General features: G+C 38.4%; 1 protein-coding gene across 1 annotated transcript; it reads right to left on the bottom strand.

Annotated features, from left to right (window-relative positions):
- Positions 1–404: 404 nt before the first annotated feature.
- On the bottom strand, positions 405–18,822 carry LOC128738588 (ionotropic receptor 93a). Its single transcript, XM_053833837.1, has 18 exons — positions 18,717–18,822; positions 18,501–18,653; positions 18,298–18,434; positions 18,027–18,147; positions 9,385–9,546; positions 9,262–9,323; positions 9,032–9,187; positions 8,799–8,966; positions 8,640–8,733; positions 8,424–8,584; positions 8,186–8,362; positions 8,053–8,124; positions 7,878–7,987; positions 7,770–7,815; positions 7,532–7,694; positions 7,404–7,463; positions 978–1,138; positions 405–917 (listed from the first exon to the last, which is right to left on the bottom strand). Exons 1-18 carry the CDS (start codon positions 18,820–18,822, stop codon positions 405–407), a joined length of 2,622 nt encoding a protein of 873 aa, XP_053689812.1.
- Positions 18,823–19,281: the final 459 nt, after the last annotated feature.

Below are 19,281 nucleotides of genomic sequence, written 5' to 3'. Positions count from 1 at the left end.
GTGTGCTAGACTATTTCTGGTGTTCGGTGTTTGATGTGACGTGAAGGATTTGGACTGCTGCTACGGCTGCTGCAGTGCCGCCGTTCTCCCACAAGCAAGCTGCCGAGGATTTACTTTCACTCGTGAAAGTGTTATCTTCGCACAGAAGCTAAACTCGGACGCAAATTTTTCAAATTCGTTCGACATCTGTCACTTTTAATGCGAGTTTAACGATCTCGTGTGTGCGTGCAGAAAACCAAGTTGAAGCAGTACGTAATGGATGTGGTGATTGATTAATCCCATAAAATTGTTATTAACAGGGATTTACAGTAAAATACTCCCAAAATTACGGCAAACATTAGCATTAAGTAACTTGCTAGTTCCCGATTGCGGCGTGGTTGGAACTTCCAGCGACACCCGTACCTTCAATCGGTAAATGGTTGTAGAGTTTGTTCTTTTGATTTTCTGTACCAACGCCAAGCGCATTCTATCAAAAACAAACCCATTCCGGCGGAAAATCCTATACACAGCACGTAATACGATCCTGCCATATCGTCATTGTTGACCGTGTGGTTCTCCACCTCCGAACTCTTTCGAACCTTCGAACATTTATCATCTGTCGGCAGATACTTCTTCAGCCAGCGCTGCATGAAACCAAACTGTTGCATTTTCGTAAGTTCATTGTTGATTACGTCGATGTAAGGACTATTCTTCGGCATCGCAAGCGCTATCTGTTCGTCCAGGAACTCATCCATGCTGAGCACAAAATCGCACCGATCACTCTTCAGAAACTCCCGCTTCATCAGGTACTTGAGATTGGTTCTCCAGTCGATGTGCACATGGTGACCAGTACGAATCGAATCCACAATTTCATCCGACTCTTCAAGGATGAAGTTCGCTCCGTTGAGCAGACGCAAATACTTTGGGTCGTCCGTGTCCTAACAACAAATCAACTTATGAATCTATTCATCTAAAAAAAATCACCTGAACTTGCGTACCCGAAGAAACTGCTCCAGAAAGGTACCCCTCCGAATGCTCCACGACACTCCTTGCTGATTCTTAACCAATTGCGAAACCGTCGTGATGGGGATGGCAATTTCCGGAAATGTCAGAAAGGCCACCAGATTGCCGCAGTACGTCGTCACGAGCACCAGCACCACTGCAAGTACATAATGGGTGTGTTAGGAAGGTTTTTGCGTTTCACGGTTAGGTTGACGTTTCACGGTTAGGTTAGTAATGCACGTGTTGGCGGCAGTTTGGAGGGATGAACCGAAGAGTTTTTTTCTTTGGATTTTTTTTTGCCGTGTGATTGCATGGCAATTTTTTGTACTGGCACGCCCGGACCCTAGCAAAAGGTGGACAACCCAACTATTATGACAAGAAATAGATCGGTTTTGTTAATTGTATTAAAACAATGTAGGTAGTTCTATTTGAAGATTAATTTTAATGTACTTTAACGTATTTTTAAATATTTCCCCTTCCGTTTTTAAAGCGTAACGATATCACAATATATTTTGAATTCTTATACTACATATCGTGTGCTTATTTCTATCCTTCTGTATTTTACTTTGTGCCGATGTTTTTATGTCAAACGACTTTATGCCAAGCAGCATTATGCAAAATGATATTATGTTAAATGGGCATCCTCGATACTCACTGTATTGAGATGTGGCGATAATTAACTCAAACGCGTATTCGTAGAAAAGCGAAATTTTGTAAATTATGCCCACCGTCCATCATGCCTATCATCCATTATGCCTATCGTCTGTTATGTCAAACGCCCATTATTTCTAACGTCGCGCACCCTTTTATTCCTAATTCAATCCTACATTATTTCAATTTTGTTTTAATTTCGCTTGAGTTTTACTCAATCTAGTTCAAGTAACGTTGATTTTGTTTTGGGTTAAATTTAAAAACGTCAAGTTACCGTACCAAATGTTACATTAAGGCCATTACAAATATTTAAAAAAGTTGTTATCCCTCCGGTGTTGGGCCACTAAACGGGGGAGGGGGGTGGAAAAAAACAAAGAGAATTTTTTAATCGAGCAAAAAAATTGATTTTGGGCATTTCTACTTAAAGTTTAATCGTGAAACCCAAATCTATTCTTGCTTTTAATAAATAGGTTGTTATTTTTCATGCAAAAATCTACAAACAAAAAGACAAAAACGAAAGAAATTTTTTTTGGCCGAGTTTCGGAAATTTCACTGTTTGAACTTCCATTTCTATTTTGTGCTAGAAGCGTTAACTCGCCTCGTACACGCATTTTGCCAATTTTTCAGGCTGCAGAGCCCACAGACAATTGATTTTATAAAAACAATTTAACTCATATCCTACAAATTATTTTTTTACCCCCCGATTTTTCAAGCCAATTTCCAAGGGGAGGGGTGACAAAAACTTTGAAAATGATTTGCAATGGCCTAACTTAAAACTTAACAGATACCCACAATTAATTGGGGATTTTCTTGATATTTTTCGGTGAATAAATGAATATTCAATAAATGAATTTTCGGTGAATATTAATTTTAACCCACAATTAATGTTTGGGATCTAATCACTTTTGTCATTGAAATTATAACTCACTTAACTTATTTCTTCTCGGCGCAACGTTTCAGTCTACTTGCGCTTCGACCTTCATCGGACGTTATTAAGAGGAACCAAAAGTGGCTAACGTTTTCGTGTTAGTGCACCAAATGTTGTACTGTGCATTTCATGTATTTGTTAAAAACCGAAACGTTTAACTGAACTTTGCATTAGTAGTACTAAAACATGTCATCCCCCGTTTGACATAAACTTGTGAACATAAACACAGCAAATCCGCTGTGAACAGTCGACTACGAATAACCAGTAGCGTGCCCAAACATAAACAAAAGGTGGGGCACCCGACTTTTCAGAAGATGGTTTTGGCCTGGAAAAAACGAGCAATGGGAGGATCGCGAATCTATTATTAATTATCACAAAAATACCGACGGATTAGGTTGAAAATTCAGCAGTGTTGGCTGCAATGTCGGGAGATTGGAACTGGACTAGAAATTAGTCGCGGTCCAACGTGAACTATTTTATTAAAGTGGAGGAGCGTTTGGTGGGAAGAATGGTAGACTGAGTGAAACTGCGAAACTTCGATATGGGGCCAAAAATATATTGCGTAGTTCAATTGGTAAGTGGGACTCTAACCCACACTCTCTCGGTTGGCGCGGAGTGTTTTGACAATTAAACTGTCACCACGCGACACCCTATATTAGCTTGTCTCACAGCGTATATGTGTGTGTACGAATAGTTAGACAGGACGGACAGAAACTAGATGTGAGACTATCTATTGTAGGGTATCGTATGGTGATAGTTTAATTGTCAAAACACTCGGGCGCGAATCGAGAGAGTATGGGTTAGAGTCTCACTTACCATTTTAACTACGCAATACATTTTTGTCCTCATATCGAAGTTTCGCAGTTTCATCCAGTCTACCATTTTTCCCACTAAACGCTCCTCCACTTTAAGAAAACGCTTTTCTCTTCTTTTTCGTTTTCAGCTTTAGCCTAGATTTTAATATCCTTTCAATCACATTGTTCGCCTTCGTCTGTTAAATTTTTCTTGTTTTTGATGTCTCGTTTTTCTTTCATTTCTGTCACCTTTATTCTGTTGTTAGCTCCCAGTTTTCTCTTTCCTCGTCGATTATTCGTTTTCGTCTTTTTCTCTTCCATTATACCTTTTTCTTTAATCCGTTTTCCCTGTCTGTCTTGTTTTCTTTTTCCTACTTTTGTCCCATCTTTCTCCTTTAATATCCCGTTTGACCACTTTTCCTCGATTTCCTTTTATTCTCTATTAGTTTATTTTTACCTTTTTTGGGAAATGGTGTGTGTAATTATTTTTACCACCGATTTTTCTTCTTTTCCCTTTTGGTTTCCTTTTTTCCCTCATATTTTCCATGTATTCCCTTTCATGTTTCGTTTTCTCTCTTTTTCGCTCTCGTTTTTCCTTCTCCCCACTTTTCCGCTGTTTTATACTTCTCTAGTCCATTTCTCTTCTTTTCCTGTTCCATTTTTCCACCCTTTTCCTTTGGCCTGATTTTCCACGGTTCCGTTTTTTTTCTGTTTTGCATCCTTTTTAGACCCGTTTTTCCTCTTATCCTGTTTCGTTTTCACTCCTTTTCTTACCAGTTTCTGTTCATTTTCTTTCTCGTTTCCTTTCGTTATTGTTTCCTTCTATTTTTTAGTTTTTCGGTTCATTTTACTTCTTTTTCTTTTCTTTGCTTTTCCGTTTTACCATTTTATTTAGAACGTATTTTTCTTTTCTTTTCTTCCCATTTTCCCATTTTTCTCCTATTATCTTTCTTTATCGTTTTTTCTGCTTTTCAAATCCTGTTTAGCCCATTTTCCCCATGTTTTTTATTTAATTTCTTTCTGCTCGCTGTTCTCTTTCTCCGTTTCACTTCTCTTCATTGTCCGTCCCGTTTTTCGCCCTTTTCCTGAGTTCTGAATATCTTCTGTTTCTTTTTTTGGGCTGCTTCTACGATTTTAGACCCATTTTTCTTGTTTCTAGTTTTTTATCATTTTATGTCCCGTTTTGACTTTTTCGGTCCCGGTTTCCATCTGTTTTATTACTTTTAATTTCTTTTCTGTCCCGTTTTTTTTATTCTATATTAGAGAGGTTTTCAGCCTGCGGCTGGTTCGCCTCTTTGTCTCGTTTTTCATTTTCGTCTGTTCCATTCTTCCTCTTATTATGTCGCGTTATGCTTTTTTCCGTTTTATCCTTTATATCTTCCGTTTATATTTTTTTCTCTGCGTTTTCTCTGCTTTTTTGTCCTGTTTACCCTAATTTTTTCTCGTTCATCGTTTTTGTTATGCTTTTTGCTTCTTTTCTCTCATTTTTCTTCAAGTAGCTATTCCATGCTACTCGCACGAGTGCCTCCTTCCCTGCCCATACATGTATGATCTTAGTCTCGAGGTTAATTACCCGATCTCCGCTAAGGTTGCTCGTATTCCGGCAGGATGGTAGGGATAGGAGTTGCTGAATAAGAGACTAAGGGCCACTATGGTGACTATTCTATACCGGCAGGAACGCGAGGAACCGATGTTATGCGTTATCTAGCCGTTAACCAACCGCCATTTTTGTCATGAAGCTATTATTTTTAACTCATTTTAACTCATTAAACAGGGCTTGAACTACGCCTGCTATAAATTATTATGGCACTCTAATAAAGTTTAGTTGTTATCCAAAACTGGGCTAAACTTGTTTTCAACCATTTTCGTATAATTAAAGTACTATTTTTGTATTATTTCTTGGTTAGTGCTTGTTCCTTTTTGAGTTCTTCTGTTTCTGTTTCATTATTGTGTTATTTTTGTACCTTTTTAGGATTTTTTCCCTGCCTTTTTTTGGTTCAAATTTGTATGATTTTTATTTCATTTTTGTATGATATTAGGATCCCTCTGTCACCGCCTAGTTAGATTCGGGGTACGATGCTAGCCCAACAATCCAGTCATCATCTGTTCAAATCTCGGCTGGGTGGTGCTACCAGAATACAGGACAATAACGAGGCTGGTACAATGATCCTACTAGAGTTAGTAGTAGTAGGTTCTAATAAACGGCTGCGAGGTCTGTCGATAAAGAAGGGTCAAATTTTTAAAGACGTACATGCCCCTGGTTTAGCTTTGTTGTCAATTTTGTATCATTATTCACATAATTTTTGTTTCATTTTCGTATCGTTTTGGCATCATGCATCATGTTAGTACCGGTTTCGTGTCATGGGTTTTGGTTTTATTATAAAACTATAAAATTTCAATAAAAAGCGTTCAGAAAAATAATCAAGAAGTACATTTTTAATTTCAAACATATAGTTCCGGCCATTTCTGTTTTCTTTTATGAATTAATTATTTTTATATTTAAATTTTCTGTTATTTTCTGAGTTATCTTCCCATCAGTTTTGAATCATTTTTGTGTTATTTTCGAATCATTTTTTTTTTTTTTTTATTTACTTGTATATGACTCTATACGCGGTCATGCCGCAAACTACTTTGGAAAGGGATTAAGTGTCTGATGCATGATGAATGATTAATTGGATGAACTAGAAAATTTCGATGTAGACTAAATTCGGTTGGCACCCGAATGTTTTACTCACTAAACTACTATCTCCCGTTATATTAGTTAGTCTAATACCTGGTTTTTTCTCCCATATCCATCATTCCTATATACGCCACCACCTACTCCTTTGCGACGATATTGTTTTGTATAACTACTCTTTATTTCTACCGCGGTGAAGATAAACTGTGCGATAAAGATTGCATAGTGCAATAGAAGCCAGCAGTGCGTTGCTGACAGTCGCTCCAGAAAGTATCGTGATTAAACCTCCAGCGGATGTGTTTTTTCTTTTTATTTACTCTCTATACGTGGCCGTATCGAAATTTTCTAGTTGATTCAATTAATGATTCTACGCATCAGACAATTTTTCCCTTTCCAAAGATCCTTTTTATGTTATATTTGCATCATTTCTGCCGCCATGTTGGCTATGTTAGTTTTTGTGATACTTTAGGGTTCTTTTGTGCCTTGATATATTTGTTATTTTTCTATCTTAGGGAAGAGCAAATGCTTGAGGTGAAAAGTGAAAAATCTGACGATCAGAAATATTTTGATATTAGGCAAAAATTATTGACCAAGCGAAGATGGTACTCGGACCCAAAACTGTCAATGTTCATTTTTACGGTTTGTTTTATTTTGTATTTTATTTCTTGTGCAACTTTGTGTTAGTTTTGTATCATTTTTAAAACATTTTTTATCATTTTTGTATTTTTAGTGCAAATTTTATATCATTTTTATTATATTTGAGTAATTTTTGTACCATTTTTATATTATTTTGTCTTATGTTCCTCCAATTTGCTTAAAAGAAATCACTCACAGATTGAGAACCATGACATTTTTTCTTTTAAATTTACTATTTCTTCACTATTTTCACTATTCAGCACTAGAAATAATTTTTTCAACTTTTTGAAAAACTGTGAATTTGGAGTTTTTTGTAAAATTTTGTTTCTGATTTGCTATGAAATCGTTCTTGCATTTTCATAAAAACATTTGTTCTACGACAATTGCTTCGAGACTAATTGATGCTCCAAATAAGAAATGTCTGATTAAATTAGAAAATGTCCGTTGGAGTTTTCTTGAAAAATTGGAGCCCACGCGTTAATAATGTACAAAATTTCAATAAATTCTAATATCCTTCAACCTAAATTGAACGATAAATTCGAAATATCCCCATTAATATCCAGTTTACAGACTTTTAAAAAGCGAATCACCAGACATAAGTTGTGTCAGTTAAAAAGGTTTGAACAAAAAACTATCATTTAATGCATCAAATTTGAAAGAGAAGCTAGGGAATGGCCCCAATGCTTCCTACCTTAGACACGCCAGTAAATGTTTGCCATTCACACAAACTTCTTACCTAACCACCAGGTTCCTATAATGATGCGACCACTGTCGGCGTACGGCAAGTAGAGACCTCCTGTTGAGTAACAAAAATTCATTTGATGTGAAAAATCAACATTATACTATATAACAACAGTTCATTACCTTGCTGCAGTAAAGCACCGTAAATGTACCAGAAGCAGTTGTTCAACTTTCCCAATCCGATCGCGTTGTCCCGCCCGATGTGCTCGTAGAACGGACTGAGCCGATTTATAACGTACAACACGGGTGCCATCAGCAGGATTGTCGCTGCTAGGCACATCCAAGTCTGAAAGAAAATAAACCAAAACATGAATGGGCGCCTGTAATCAATCACACCGCTGGCTGCTGCGCTCCGACTTACATCCACTGTGAACGGTGACAGGAATAGAAACACTCTGCTTAGTTCTCTGAAATTGGAACGAAAGTTGAATAATAGTTTTGAAAAGGTGACATCGATAGGGTTTCGTACTTTGGTCGAGAAATCATAAAACTGTACGTTTGAATGCTGATTGGTTTGGAAAAAGTGATGAACTTCTTCTGCTTCTCGCTGACCGTAGCCCCAACGGCTGCTAGTAATATCTGAAATTCAGACATAAGTAAAATGTAATTTTCTGTAAATTTCTAATTTTCTAGTTGCTACTCACCCTATTATCAACCAGTTGTTTAATGATTTCTTGAGGAACATCTGTTGTCATTCCGTGAACGTCCTTATTCATCTGAAAATTATAAACTTAAATGCTTCTAATGCTTACTGATTGCGATTGAATCGTGAATTACCGTGCTGTTTGCATCGTCAGTCATATTCCCAACATACTCCAAATTAGTTTGCGCGATGGTAATCGTATAGGTGAAGTTCAATATCCTTGACAACTCACCGAGAACGTCCAAAACCACGCCATGTGTGAGACGCGGATGCCCACTTTCATTATAGGCTACAAACTGCCACGGAGGATTCTAAAATAAAATAAATACTAAAATAAATACTGGACTGGAGTAACATTCCCGTAAAACCTACATGATAGCTGTAGAAGTTCAAATGAAGACCGCGAAAACCATTAGCAATGTGCGGAAACAGGAAATCCTCCATAACGAATCCATCCTGGGGCGTCCAATAGCCTGCCTCTATCAGTCCGATCTCCCTACGTGCGTTCTGTGCGAGATTGGATCCTCGATCATCTACGGTACAGTTGTGCAGTGATAAATTGAACTTAACAGTATTCATTTCACATACCCTGACGAAGTTGATACGTGTAACCCCAAGTTTGACTGGATTCAACCTTCCACCGGGAGCACTCGTTGCAGTTATCCTTACCGGTCAAATCAGACTGTAAAAAGTTCATCCAATTAATCATAAAAATTATAAAAGCTCATTCAAGACTTTGATACTTACTCGAATAACTTTAAGTATCTCGTTCTTCCGCTCGACCTTAGTCATCCGGATCACTTCCCACTCTTCGTCGGCAATCTGTCCGTAGACGGCTTTTTCTTCACGGATTAGCTTAGATAGACCATGTACCAAGGAGTTAATCATATTCTCTATATAGCACAGAGTGCGAGCCTGTGGGAAAACATTCTCTATTAGTTATATTTCTAACAAAATCACAGTCTTCTTAGTCAGAAAACCTCGCAATTTCGCTCCGTTCTCCGCATGTTATAAACGAAAGCAATGTTATCACCCTCGGAAAGCATCGGATAGATGGAGGAAATGTTGTTCTTCTCCGCGGTGGTGTCGGATACGACATATAACCACTGGGCCTGTGGGTGGACCATTCGAAGTTCCTGAAAAGAATTTTTTTCCAGATTTTCAAAAATAGCTGAAGTAATTTGTAAGCTAGTAGCTACCACTGGCTCACCTTTGCGATATCCATTATGAGTTCCATCGTTTGGGTAGTGACGATGGCAATGAAGTTGTTGCCTGCAAGTATATTTTTTTAGTAAATATGTACATACTTAAAATCTATTCAATATGTATTTACCTATGTACCGGGTGGGTAAGTTGATCAGAACCTTTCGTATGGCTTTGCGCTTTTCCCACATGTGAGTGTGACTTTCGATACGGAACATCGACAGTGATAGGGACCGCACCTGCTCGTAGTCCTTCGACAGGGCAAGCACACTGCGGGCGATAATGTCACGATCTACAGCGAAAAATTAATGCCATCCGAATGTTAGTTTCATCTTCATACGAAAACAATTAAATTGTCTCTCACCGACGAAATTACGTCTAGAATACATGTAATAGTGTTTGAAAAATCAACATTGATAATCCACTAGAATTTGAATATTAGAATTAACGATATATTCATAAATAAAATTATAGGTAGCTACTAACTTCCATACCTTTCAAAACACCCACACTAAGCTCATATATTCCTGGTTTTATCTATGTAACTATGCAAGAGTGCACTGATCAAAAGAAAACCTTTGTCGATGGACTATTTGGCTATTTGCTTTGCACTAGCGGTCTAAATATTTTTGGCCAAACTACGTCTACCTGAGCCTCTGGTTCTGTCTATTCTATACAGTTCCGAATCTGTGTTACTCTGACGGTGATGACGGTGGAGGTTCGAGTTATGAGACTGCCAGACCGGAATGATGTTTCTCAGGCATGCAACGTGTGCAAAGCCTACATTACAGCCACAAAGAATCGCCCGAGTTTTGTTTGTTAACCAACTGCAGACGACCGAACATGATCAGCAGTCGTTAAACGCGGTCGGAATCTAGACGATACTGATGATTGCCGACACGATGACGCACCGAACTGTTCATACCGTTTGTCGCGACGGTAGCACAACGTAAATCTGGTGAGATGCTGTATAGCGCGGGATATTATCCGATGCTGGGATAAACGATATTCTGTAGCAACGGTATTCAACTCCGCACATCTCTCTTCTTCTCTCACGATAAAATTTGATTGATTGATAAAAACTACTTAATATAAAAGCATAGAAAAGATGTCTAACTTACACGCCTAAAAACAACTTTTATTGACGAATTGACGAATTTACTACTTATTATATTTATTTGAACATAAAGCTGACTTTGTCATACATTCAACTGATATCTCCCAAGCGAATGAATTCCTGATGATGACTTTTCCTGACAAAACTGATACAGAGCTTACGGTAGAGGTTAATCCCTGTATCTGATCACCCAGACGGTACAGCAGTGTGGCGCAATTACATTGTTCAAATCCTTAGCAATTTCGAAATTAATTCTAAATCGACATAATTTACTGGTACCTGGTTAGGTGTACCTGGCGAAAACGGACGGATGTGTTAGCGCATTCCCCCCATATCAATGACTTTTTTCTGAGAGGAAACACAAGTTTCCGGATCTGTCGGCATTTATGATGATTCGACTCATAGGGTAAACCTAAGAGGAACTTTGACTTCATGTAACTGTTTTTTGTCTTTCCAGTAATGTGGAACTCAAGTAAACTTTTCTTCACATGCTTTATTATGTCTTTCTGGACCCGCAGGATTCTTTGCCTGGGGATTTTGCTACTAAATCTTCCAGCCAAGGATCGTCTTACTCTTGTTGAAAATGAATTGGAAATATATAAATTAAACTATTACTATTCTTCGGTGTCTCTCTTTTCAATATAAGAGTGCTCAATAATGGCCCGTACATATTTGCATTCGGGCATGCTGAATACGGTGATACCAAAAATGGAAAAAATAGCTCCATGCATTTTATTATAAATGGCACTTAAATACATTGTAGTCAACCATCCAAATAAATCAATAGCATTATAACCTTTATAATTGCTTACGTACATAGTCTTTCACACTGATTCATGATTCACACTGAATAAATCCATCTTTTCGACAATGATCGTACAAAACCGTTGTATTTATCAATGGTCGAGTCAAGTTATTTCATTCGTCGGTGGTCTTGCTGATCAATATCTTTTCAGTTAACCGCGGTCGTACCGAACAATACAATTCATTCAATAATGATCGCACCGAATCAATTCACTTACAATTGGTCATACCGAACCATTTAAATAACCTATGGTCGTACCGAACGATATTTTTTTTTGTATGGGCTTATCACTTTTACCACAACATTATTGACCTATTGTAATGTTGCCCGGGTGTATGCTGTATTCTGCACTGCATTTCTGTGCTTTATCGTTATTGAGTAAACGATAAGCTTATATTTTTTATTTATGCGTGCTTATGTGTTGAGGGTTTTACCCATGCTTCGATGCATGTCCTACTATACCAAACCTGTTTCGCCTCGTTATAGTTAGCACTGGTGAGTCCTCCTGAGGTTCAAAACCATTTCCTCATTAGGTACTCATACCAGTATACTAACCATAAGAAGCGTCTTCGGAATAATGTAGAACTCAGCATGAAGGAAGGGTGATGAGGGGCCAGAGAATAAACCCATGCTAAAGTCACTTTGACATCGAATGGCTTGACCATTCGCTTGTCAATATTTGGATAAACTACTTCAAGTTCAAATTCATACCTTCCGACTGTGATCAGCAGTCATGTCGTTGAAGCCGGTCGGAATCTAAACAATATCGTTGATTACGGAAACAACAAGACAAAGAAAGACTTCTGCCACCTCCTACCACCCGCTACGTTATGGTTAAGGATTTAAGGCTAAAGGAAGTTAAGAGAATAGTTAGCCGACTTGGTCTTTGCAACATTCTCAACGTATTTATTGGATCTAATAACTCATCTAGCTTGTTCTACTTTTAAATAGGCATTAGATGAATATGGGTGTTTTGTTGGCCTGACCGAGGCCATTTAATTGTCAAAGAGGTCCATAGTATTTCTCTGTAATGACAAAGATCAGTATCTCTGAAAGTATGCAGCTCGTTCTCACTTCAGCAGTAATCATTGTAGAGCCCGACAAAATGCCGTTGTGTGGCACTATGCCCAAAAGTCCCTCATACAGCCATACCTCGATATAAACTAACTTTATTTCTATTTTCGTTACGTTATATCGAAGTTACTTTACATCGAAGCAAAAACAAAATTTATTTGAATGAACGAATGAAATTAATTGCAAATAAAAGGGAGCCTTTCAAACCGTTAATTTCCAAATTTCATAATACAGTGAACTCTCGGAAAAGTTAATCGATTGGGGAATGGGTCGATTAACTTATCCAAGTAGTCCTAAAAATCATTGAAAATGATAAATACAACAGCGAAAAATGCATTCCAGTATATAGGATACATATTTTTATGTATTCAGAAGTTCTAATGGAAAGAAATATGTAGTAAGATCTTTATGAACTAATACTTAATTCCTTTCAGTAAGTTTAAAATAGTCGGTTCACTAGTTTACTTTTGTTTTTTCGTAGTCTGCGACTACGTTTTGATAATGTTCGCGATTATTTTTAGTAGCTTCTTTCGCATTTAAATTTTTTTCTGAGTTTGCACTTTTCCTGAACTTTTCCACTCCTGAAGTAACTATATGCCCGTATTGAACTATTGTTGGAACTTTCCGGTACAAGAGTTTAATTTAATCCCAGTTATGATGCGACTCTGTATGAAACTGTGGAAAGGCGACAATAAACCGAAAAATGAGAAATAAAGATAGAAAGTAAACACACGTGTGTGGACGAACGCTTGGACAACCAATAAATTCAAATTCTCAGAAAAGTTTAGGCAAAAATTAACTTTTTAGAGCGTTGCATGAGAGATGATATTCGCTTAGCTTTTCTAAACAATTAACTTTTCAGAGAGTTAACTTTTCCGAGAGTCTACTGTATTAGGAAATACGAGGAAACGAAGAGTGTGTAAAGATATTGAAAATTAAAATTTGGAAATCTAAATAACGGAATTGTATACCATCATATTATGCACTTCAAAATTTTGATCAATAATAATGATTTTTACCCAATAGAAAGACGAGTCACACCGCAGGGAGATTAACTAAGTGTTTTTATTAATTTGCAGACGTTCTAAAAATTACGTTATGTCGAGGTAAAAATTGCATTATATCGAGTTACGTTATATCGAAGTTAGCTTAAATCAAGGTTGCTTTATATCGAGATATTACTGTACTAAGCCTTGATGAGATTGACTACACTCAAAAAAATTATCACGTCGCATCCACGTGAAAAATCATGTAAACTTCTGTACAGCAACTTACATGAACTTCATGTACTAGTTAATGGGAAAGTTGATAAAATTTACCGGGATCGCACGTAAACTAGTTAGTATGAGTGCGACTTACCAACAATTCACGTGAATGTTACATGAAAAGTGTGATGGATGAGAATTACCTGTGTTTTCACGTAAACTTGACGTGTGCCGATTTTTTTGAGTGTAGCTTAGAGGGTGTTATGATTAAAATTTGGTCAACCTACACATTGTAGGCGGCATTCACTCCATAATAATGGTTGCCCGTGCTACTTCAAAAAAAACGACACACGTCCTTCCAGACACTAGTTCATATAAAACTTCCCGATAGAAGGTCGACTGTTTCATATGCTTAAAAATATCTGCCGCCTTTCCCTTCCGTTTGCCTTGTGAAAGTCCTACCAAGTAAGCTATTTGAAGTCTACCTTGGCCTATGTTTTGTCGCCCATCATCAGTCAATCGCACTTCATCACCTTCATCGTGTGTCGCTTTCGGGTTCGTATTTTGGACGCTTTGTTTTATTTATCGTTGAGATTTGGAGTCACTGTCTTCTTATAATTCGACAGTCCGGATCGGTTTTTAGCTCAATGCACGGTTGTAGATGCAATCCCAGCTTGTTCGCGAAGTCTCGGGAGGTTAATGTTTCTAAGACTAGTCAACAATCGACCTTAACTTCTTCTTCTAGCAGCATAGAACCGGGAAGGCTTGTGGTAAATATATCAAGAATTTCTCTACACTATACTCGGTCCTGGGCTGCTCAGCGTCAATTCGTTGAGCGTCTCGACACACACACAAGTCCTGTCTTGTAGCATCTAGTACATTGGTATCCTCCATTCCGGGTGCCGGTGGGATTCTTGAAAAGAACAGATTTCTCTACACAATCGTCCGGCGTCCTTGCAACGTGGTCGGCCCACCGTAGTCTCCCAACCTTTGCCAGGTACAATGGGAAACTCTCCAAGTAGTACCTGTAGTTCATTGTTCATTCGCCTGTGCCACTCTCCGCTTTCCATTTGTACTCCGCCAAAAACAGTCCGCAATACCTTTCGTTATAATACGGTGCACGTATATTTTTCGCTGGCGAAGTTACATTCTCAACTGCGTGGTGGTCTACCGATCTGATTATCGCTTTGTACACCATCAGCTTTAAGGGGCCACGTATGGTCCTTGATTGAAGCATCTTGCGGAGGGAAAACAAGTCTCGGCGATAACCAGAGATTCCAAAAATATTAACTCATCAACCACCTACAGTTCATCGCCGTCAATAATCACTGTTCGTGGGAGGCTAATGTTATTTTCTCTGAATCCCCTTCCTACCATACACTTGGTTTTTGACGCATTGATTTGTATGTAACCCAATCCACCTAGCCTCCTAGCTCCTAGCTTTTTAGATTGCCTCCGCCGTCGCAGAGTTTCATATACCGTACTCGTGCATTATCTGCTATAGCAATTCACGCTTGACTGTATCGTATGCTGCCCTGATATCCACGACAATATGATGCGTGGGACCGTTACACTCCCGACATTTCTGGAGGATTTGTCGAATAGTAAAAATTTGATCCGTAAAACCCGCCTGATACTGTCCTAAGAAATCTTTTGCTTATGGGAAAAAACGACGTAACAAAATGTGGGAGGCCGCGTTGATCAGCGTGATACCGCGGTGATTACAGCAATCGAACCGATCGCGCTTTTTTGCAGATGAAACAAATAAAACCTTCCATCCATTCCTCCGGTAGTTTCTTCTCCTCCCAAATCCAGTGGATTGCCATTTTTGCAGAGTTCTCCCGGGAGTCCAGTGGTTCTATTATTCTTTGCTGACCGATTTCTCGCTGTTACCGTTTGCAGGCACTCCTAGGTTAACTTCCGCACCACCTTTTCCTACTATATTTTGAGTATTGCAAACTGCCTCTACCTCGCTTTACTCGACGCTCGATCACCTCGCTCGTTTGTGGCCAGATTTTCCTCGTCGTCTGTACATACGTATATCCAGCTTTGATGTGCGAGATTGATTCACTTTCTCATAAAACTTGTGCATGTGAACAAATCTTTGATTAGATATCTTTACCGATTGTAATGATATTAGACGGTCTATGTATTTACATATTTACGTTGGAAAAGGAAAATACTTATCAGCTTAGTAACTAGTTTTATTGTACTCTTAAGGCGGTTTTCATGACAAATTTCAGTCCTAAATGCCATCATAATAGTGTAATAAACCCCAAATTGCTACTTGGGTTAGGAGTGTATAAAACTATATTGATTTCATAAGATAAATTAGCAACATGTAAAAAAGCAAAGCCATGGGTTTATACCGTCTTTAGACATTACCCTTCTTTATCGACAGACTTCGCAGCCGGCTGTTAGAGTACAGGAAAATTACGGGGCCAGTGCAACAATCCTACTGACTCTAACTAGCAAGCCCCGCCTAACCGAGATTCGAACATACGACGACTGGCTTGTTAGACCAGCATCGTACCTCGAAGCTAGCTGGGCGGTAGCAACATGTAGTTGTTGTAAATTTATAAACATTGAAATTATAGAAATTTGCCAAAATGCTGCTAAGGCTGTATGAGATCTCGCGAAATTACTGAAATCGAACGAAACTGGGCGAAATCTGCCATAGTGTTAGCTGTAGTTTGATGGGGATCTACCATAAACTCTAAGTTAAATTTCGTAGGATTTCGTTAAACTTCGTTGGTGACGCACTTTTTATTACCAACTTTATTGCAACCTGATTGTACAAAAACTGCAAGTGGAAAAGTAATGCTTAGTTTAGCTCTATTGCAGACTAATTCTACAAATGTCCCATACGCTACGTTTGGAAATTTTGCTTCGCTGAGGCGGTACAGTCAAAAGAGCAAAATTGAATGAAACTGCTTCAGAGAGTGCGTTTTTTTTTGTGCATGAATTCAGCGTCGCTTGCTTTCGTGCCTCGTTTGTTGCAAAAATATTTGAGTACAACCTTTTCTGAGGTCGAGACAATCGGGCAGTTATCAATTTCCATAACATAATTAATGGTGAATTACATTTGGTACCACTACATCGAGTACAACATGTGTGCTATGATTCTCGAGCTAGACAGTTGTCTCACGATGGCTGAGTGCCCAGGCACGTGGCGCATATCATTACCCTGGTAATTAAGCAATTATATTCCGACATTATTTCTGTATCTTGCTAAACAATAAAATGTGTAGAGGTAAATGTGAGTACCAGTACCGTGCCGTACCGTGTACCGAGTACTATACCTTTCCCGAAATGATTAATCGCAGAATACGTGACATTCACGACAATTTCGCCCTTTGTTGCGATAACAGACTGCCGAATTTTGAAAGAACAGGTCGCGTTGCTTTTCGTAGGATCGACTAAATAAAACAGGACCAGTCGGGGTATATCAAAGAGTAGAAATAGCCAAGACAAATATAAATGTAAGGTTAAAATGAATAATACCTAGATTTCAAAACAATATTGGGAACCGTAGGGACAAGGACATCCACGTCCATCATACACTGACCCATTGCAAGGCAGTTGAAAGTAGCGGTATTGAATCCGTAATTCGGCCTCGCATGGCATGGCTACCAGTGTTCGAGAAAATAAGGATGATTATTACGCTTGAATCTGAGCTCTTTGCAGAAAAAACTGGACAGCAAGCATTGAATCTATCCCTGCCGGTTTCCGGCTTGCACCCACCTGGCCCTTAATAGTCATTGTAAAGTTATAAAACATTTTTCACGGAATTATACCAAAAGTTCGTTAAGAAAATTGTGTTCCTACCAAATTGTCCCTTATGTTTATGCCGATGTTTTGAGGGCAAACGATGTTATGCCAAATAGCATTATGCCAAATGATTTTTTGTTAAATGGACGGACCCGATTCTCATTTTATATGTATTGTGACGCAGCGATGATTGACTGAAGTACATTCGTGGGAATGCGAAATTTTGTAAATTATGCTTAACGTCCATTATGCCTAACGTGTTGTGGAGTGTGAGCTGTTGCTAGATTTCAAGCGGTGCACTGACGGTAAACTGTTATATATCAGACCTTACTCTACAACCATGGAAACTTTTTTCAAGCAAAAATGTGAAAAAAAATCACAACAAATTCGTTTTGCTGTACAGTCGTGGGTATAATTGCACGCAGTAGCGTGCAGCAATGCGTGGTGTACGCAATTTCACGCAAAACCGAATGCATAAACGAACGGAAGTGTTAACTGCTGCAGCAACAAAGGATTGGCAAAAAAAATCTGAATCAATAGGGGATGAAGAAACGGTGACGTCTCGTACTAACTGGTTCTGATTATTTATGAAATTAGTTAAATTTTATTTAGGAAGTAAACGTTAAATAATACTCTGGACGCTCGAGATGAACTGATGGTTTTTTGGACCAAAACACCGGCAACAAAAGACCAAGTTTTTTTATCCGAATAACTTCTCGTAAAAAGTATCCCTTTGTCAAAAACAACAGTAGCTACACAATTACACTAAGATTTTGTTTTAGCAAATGATAATGACTTACCGAAACTGTCATCATATAGTAACACTGCCGCTTTCCAGTTAAAGGCATTCATCGTCTTCATATCCATAATAACCTGTGGTAGTTCTTCGAAATTTCCGGTGGTAAGCATTGCTTTCGGTATCTGCGTATTAAATACTTTCATGTTAATAAAGGTTGATCTCAAAAAGTCAAGTTCAGCAATCCACACATTTTTACGTTACAAGTAATTGAAATGGTTTTTCTTTTCCACATAGTTGGTTTAAATTTTTAGTTAAATGAATAATTTTTATACCATAAGCGCACTTTCCATCGGCAGACGAGGACAATCCGAGTCCGTAATACTCATCATAACCAAGTTTTCCTTCGCAGCATTCCGGTACACATCCCAGGTATTCTCACAGTTGGATACCGAAAGCACAGCAGTGAAATCTATTCGGAATGAAATTCACTTTAAAATCAAAATTCTACGTTGTTACAAGAGAGCTGTTATTAAACCTCGTTTCAAATTTATACTGGTCCACGAAAAATACTTCACAATCAAACCACCATTCTTGAAATTATCCCTTAGGATTCGTTCGAACAGTTTTTTAGTTCCATTGAGCATTTCATCGTACATCGTATCCAAATATTCACGATCCAGAATAACCGCTGCGGAAAATAATGGTTTCAGATCACTTTGTAAAAATTATAAAACTTGTATTTGGGCACAACCTATAGAAGCGTTAGCTGAAATTAGTGAAGGAAAATCATCCCCCCGGGTAGGTTCCACTCGAAAGACCACTAGAAGCAAAACTAGGCAGCCAATTTTATTCCACATTTTTTTCACACTGCGAAGGCACCAGACACAATCCGAATGAACACGCCCAGAGCCAACGGTTGGCATTTATACCGTCGAACAGGTGTACTTCGGGTTTGCCGCCGGATGACCTGCACTCGATTAAATAGTGATGAAAGCATAAAACTTTCATACGAAAGGGCATCTCACCTGTGCGTGTGCATCGGTATCAATTTTTAATTGCACTTCCTCATATGTTGTCTCTAATCAGCTGATTCTACTGCTAACCGTGCTTAGATTCGGACACTTGTTTATATTTAAGAAAAATGTTGAGCCAGAAAAACTACAAGTTCTGGGTTAGGGATACGATTTATGCGACTAAGTCGCAACAACAAAGCTATCAAAACGAAAACAATTTTTATTATGAAAACAAACCGACCTAGCGGCGCGACAATTTTTCTTTTGACTTGCTAACAACAGCGACATTCTCGTCGAGATTAA

Source organism: Sabethes cyaneus, chromosome 2 (assembly GCF_943734655.1).
Source record: "Sabethes cyaneus chromosome 2, idSabCyanKW18_F2, whole genome shotgun sequence".
NCBI classification, from domain to species: domain Eukaryota; kingdom Metazoa; phylum Arthropoda; class Insecta; order Diptera; family Culicidae; genus Sabethes; species Sabethes cyaneus.
Note: the sequence above shows the minus strand (reverse complement) of the source record. Positions and strands in the feature narration are given on the sequence as shown.

Excerpts from the sequence above, each read along its gene's own strand:
- LOC128738588 (XM_053833837.1), bottom strand. The coding sequence starts at position 18,822 with ATGTGGAATAAAATTGGCTGCCTAGTTTTGCTTCTAGTGGTCTTTCGA. Across the intron at positions 9,324-9,384 it reads CTTACCCACCCGGTACATAG|GCAACAACTTCATTGCCATC; the intron begins GTAAATACATAT and ends ATATACTTGCAG. Across the intron at positions 918-977 it reads TTCTGGAGCAGTTTCTTCGG|GACACGGACGACCCAAAGTA; the intron begins GTACGCAAGTTC and ends ATTTGTTGTTAG.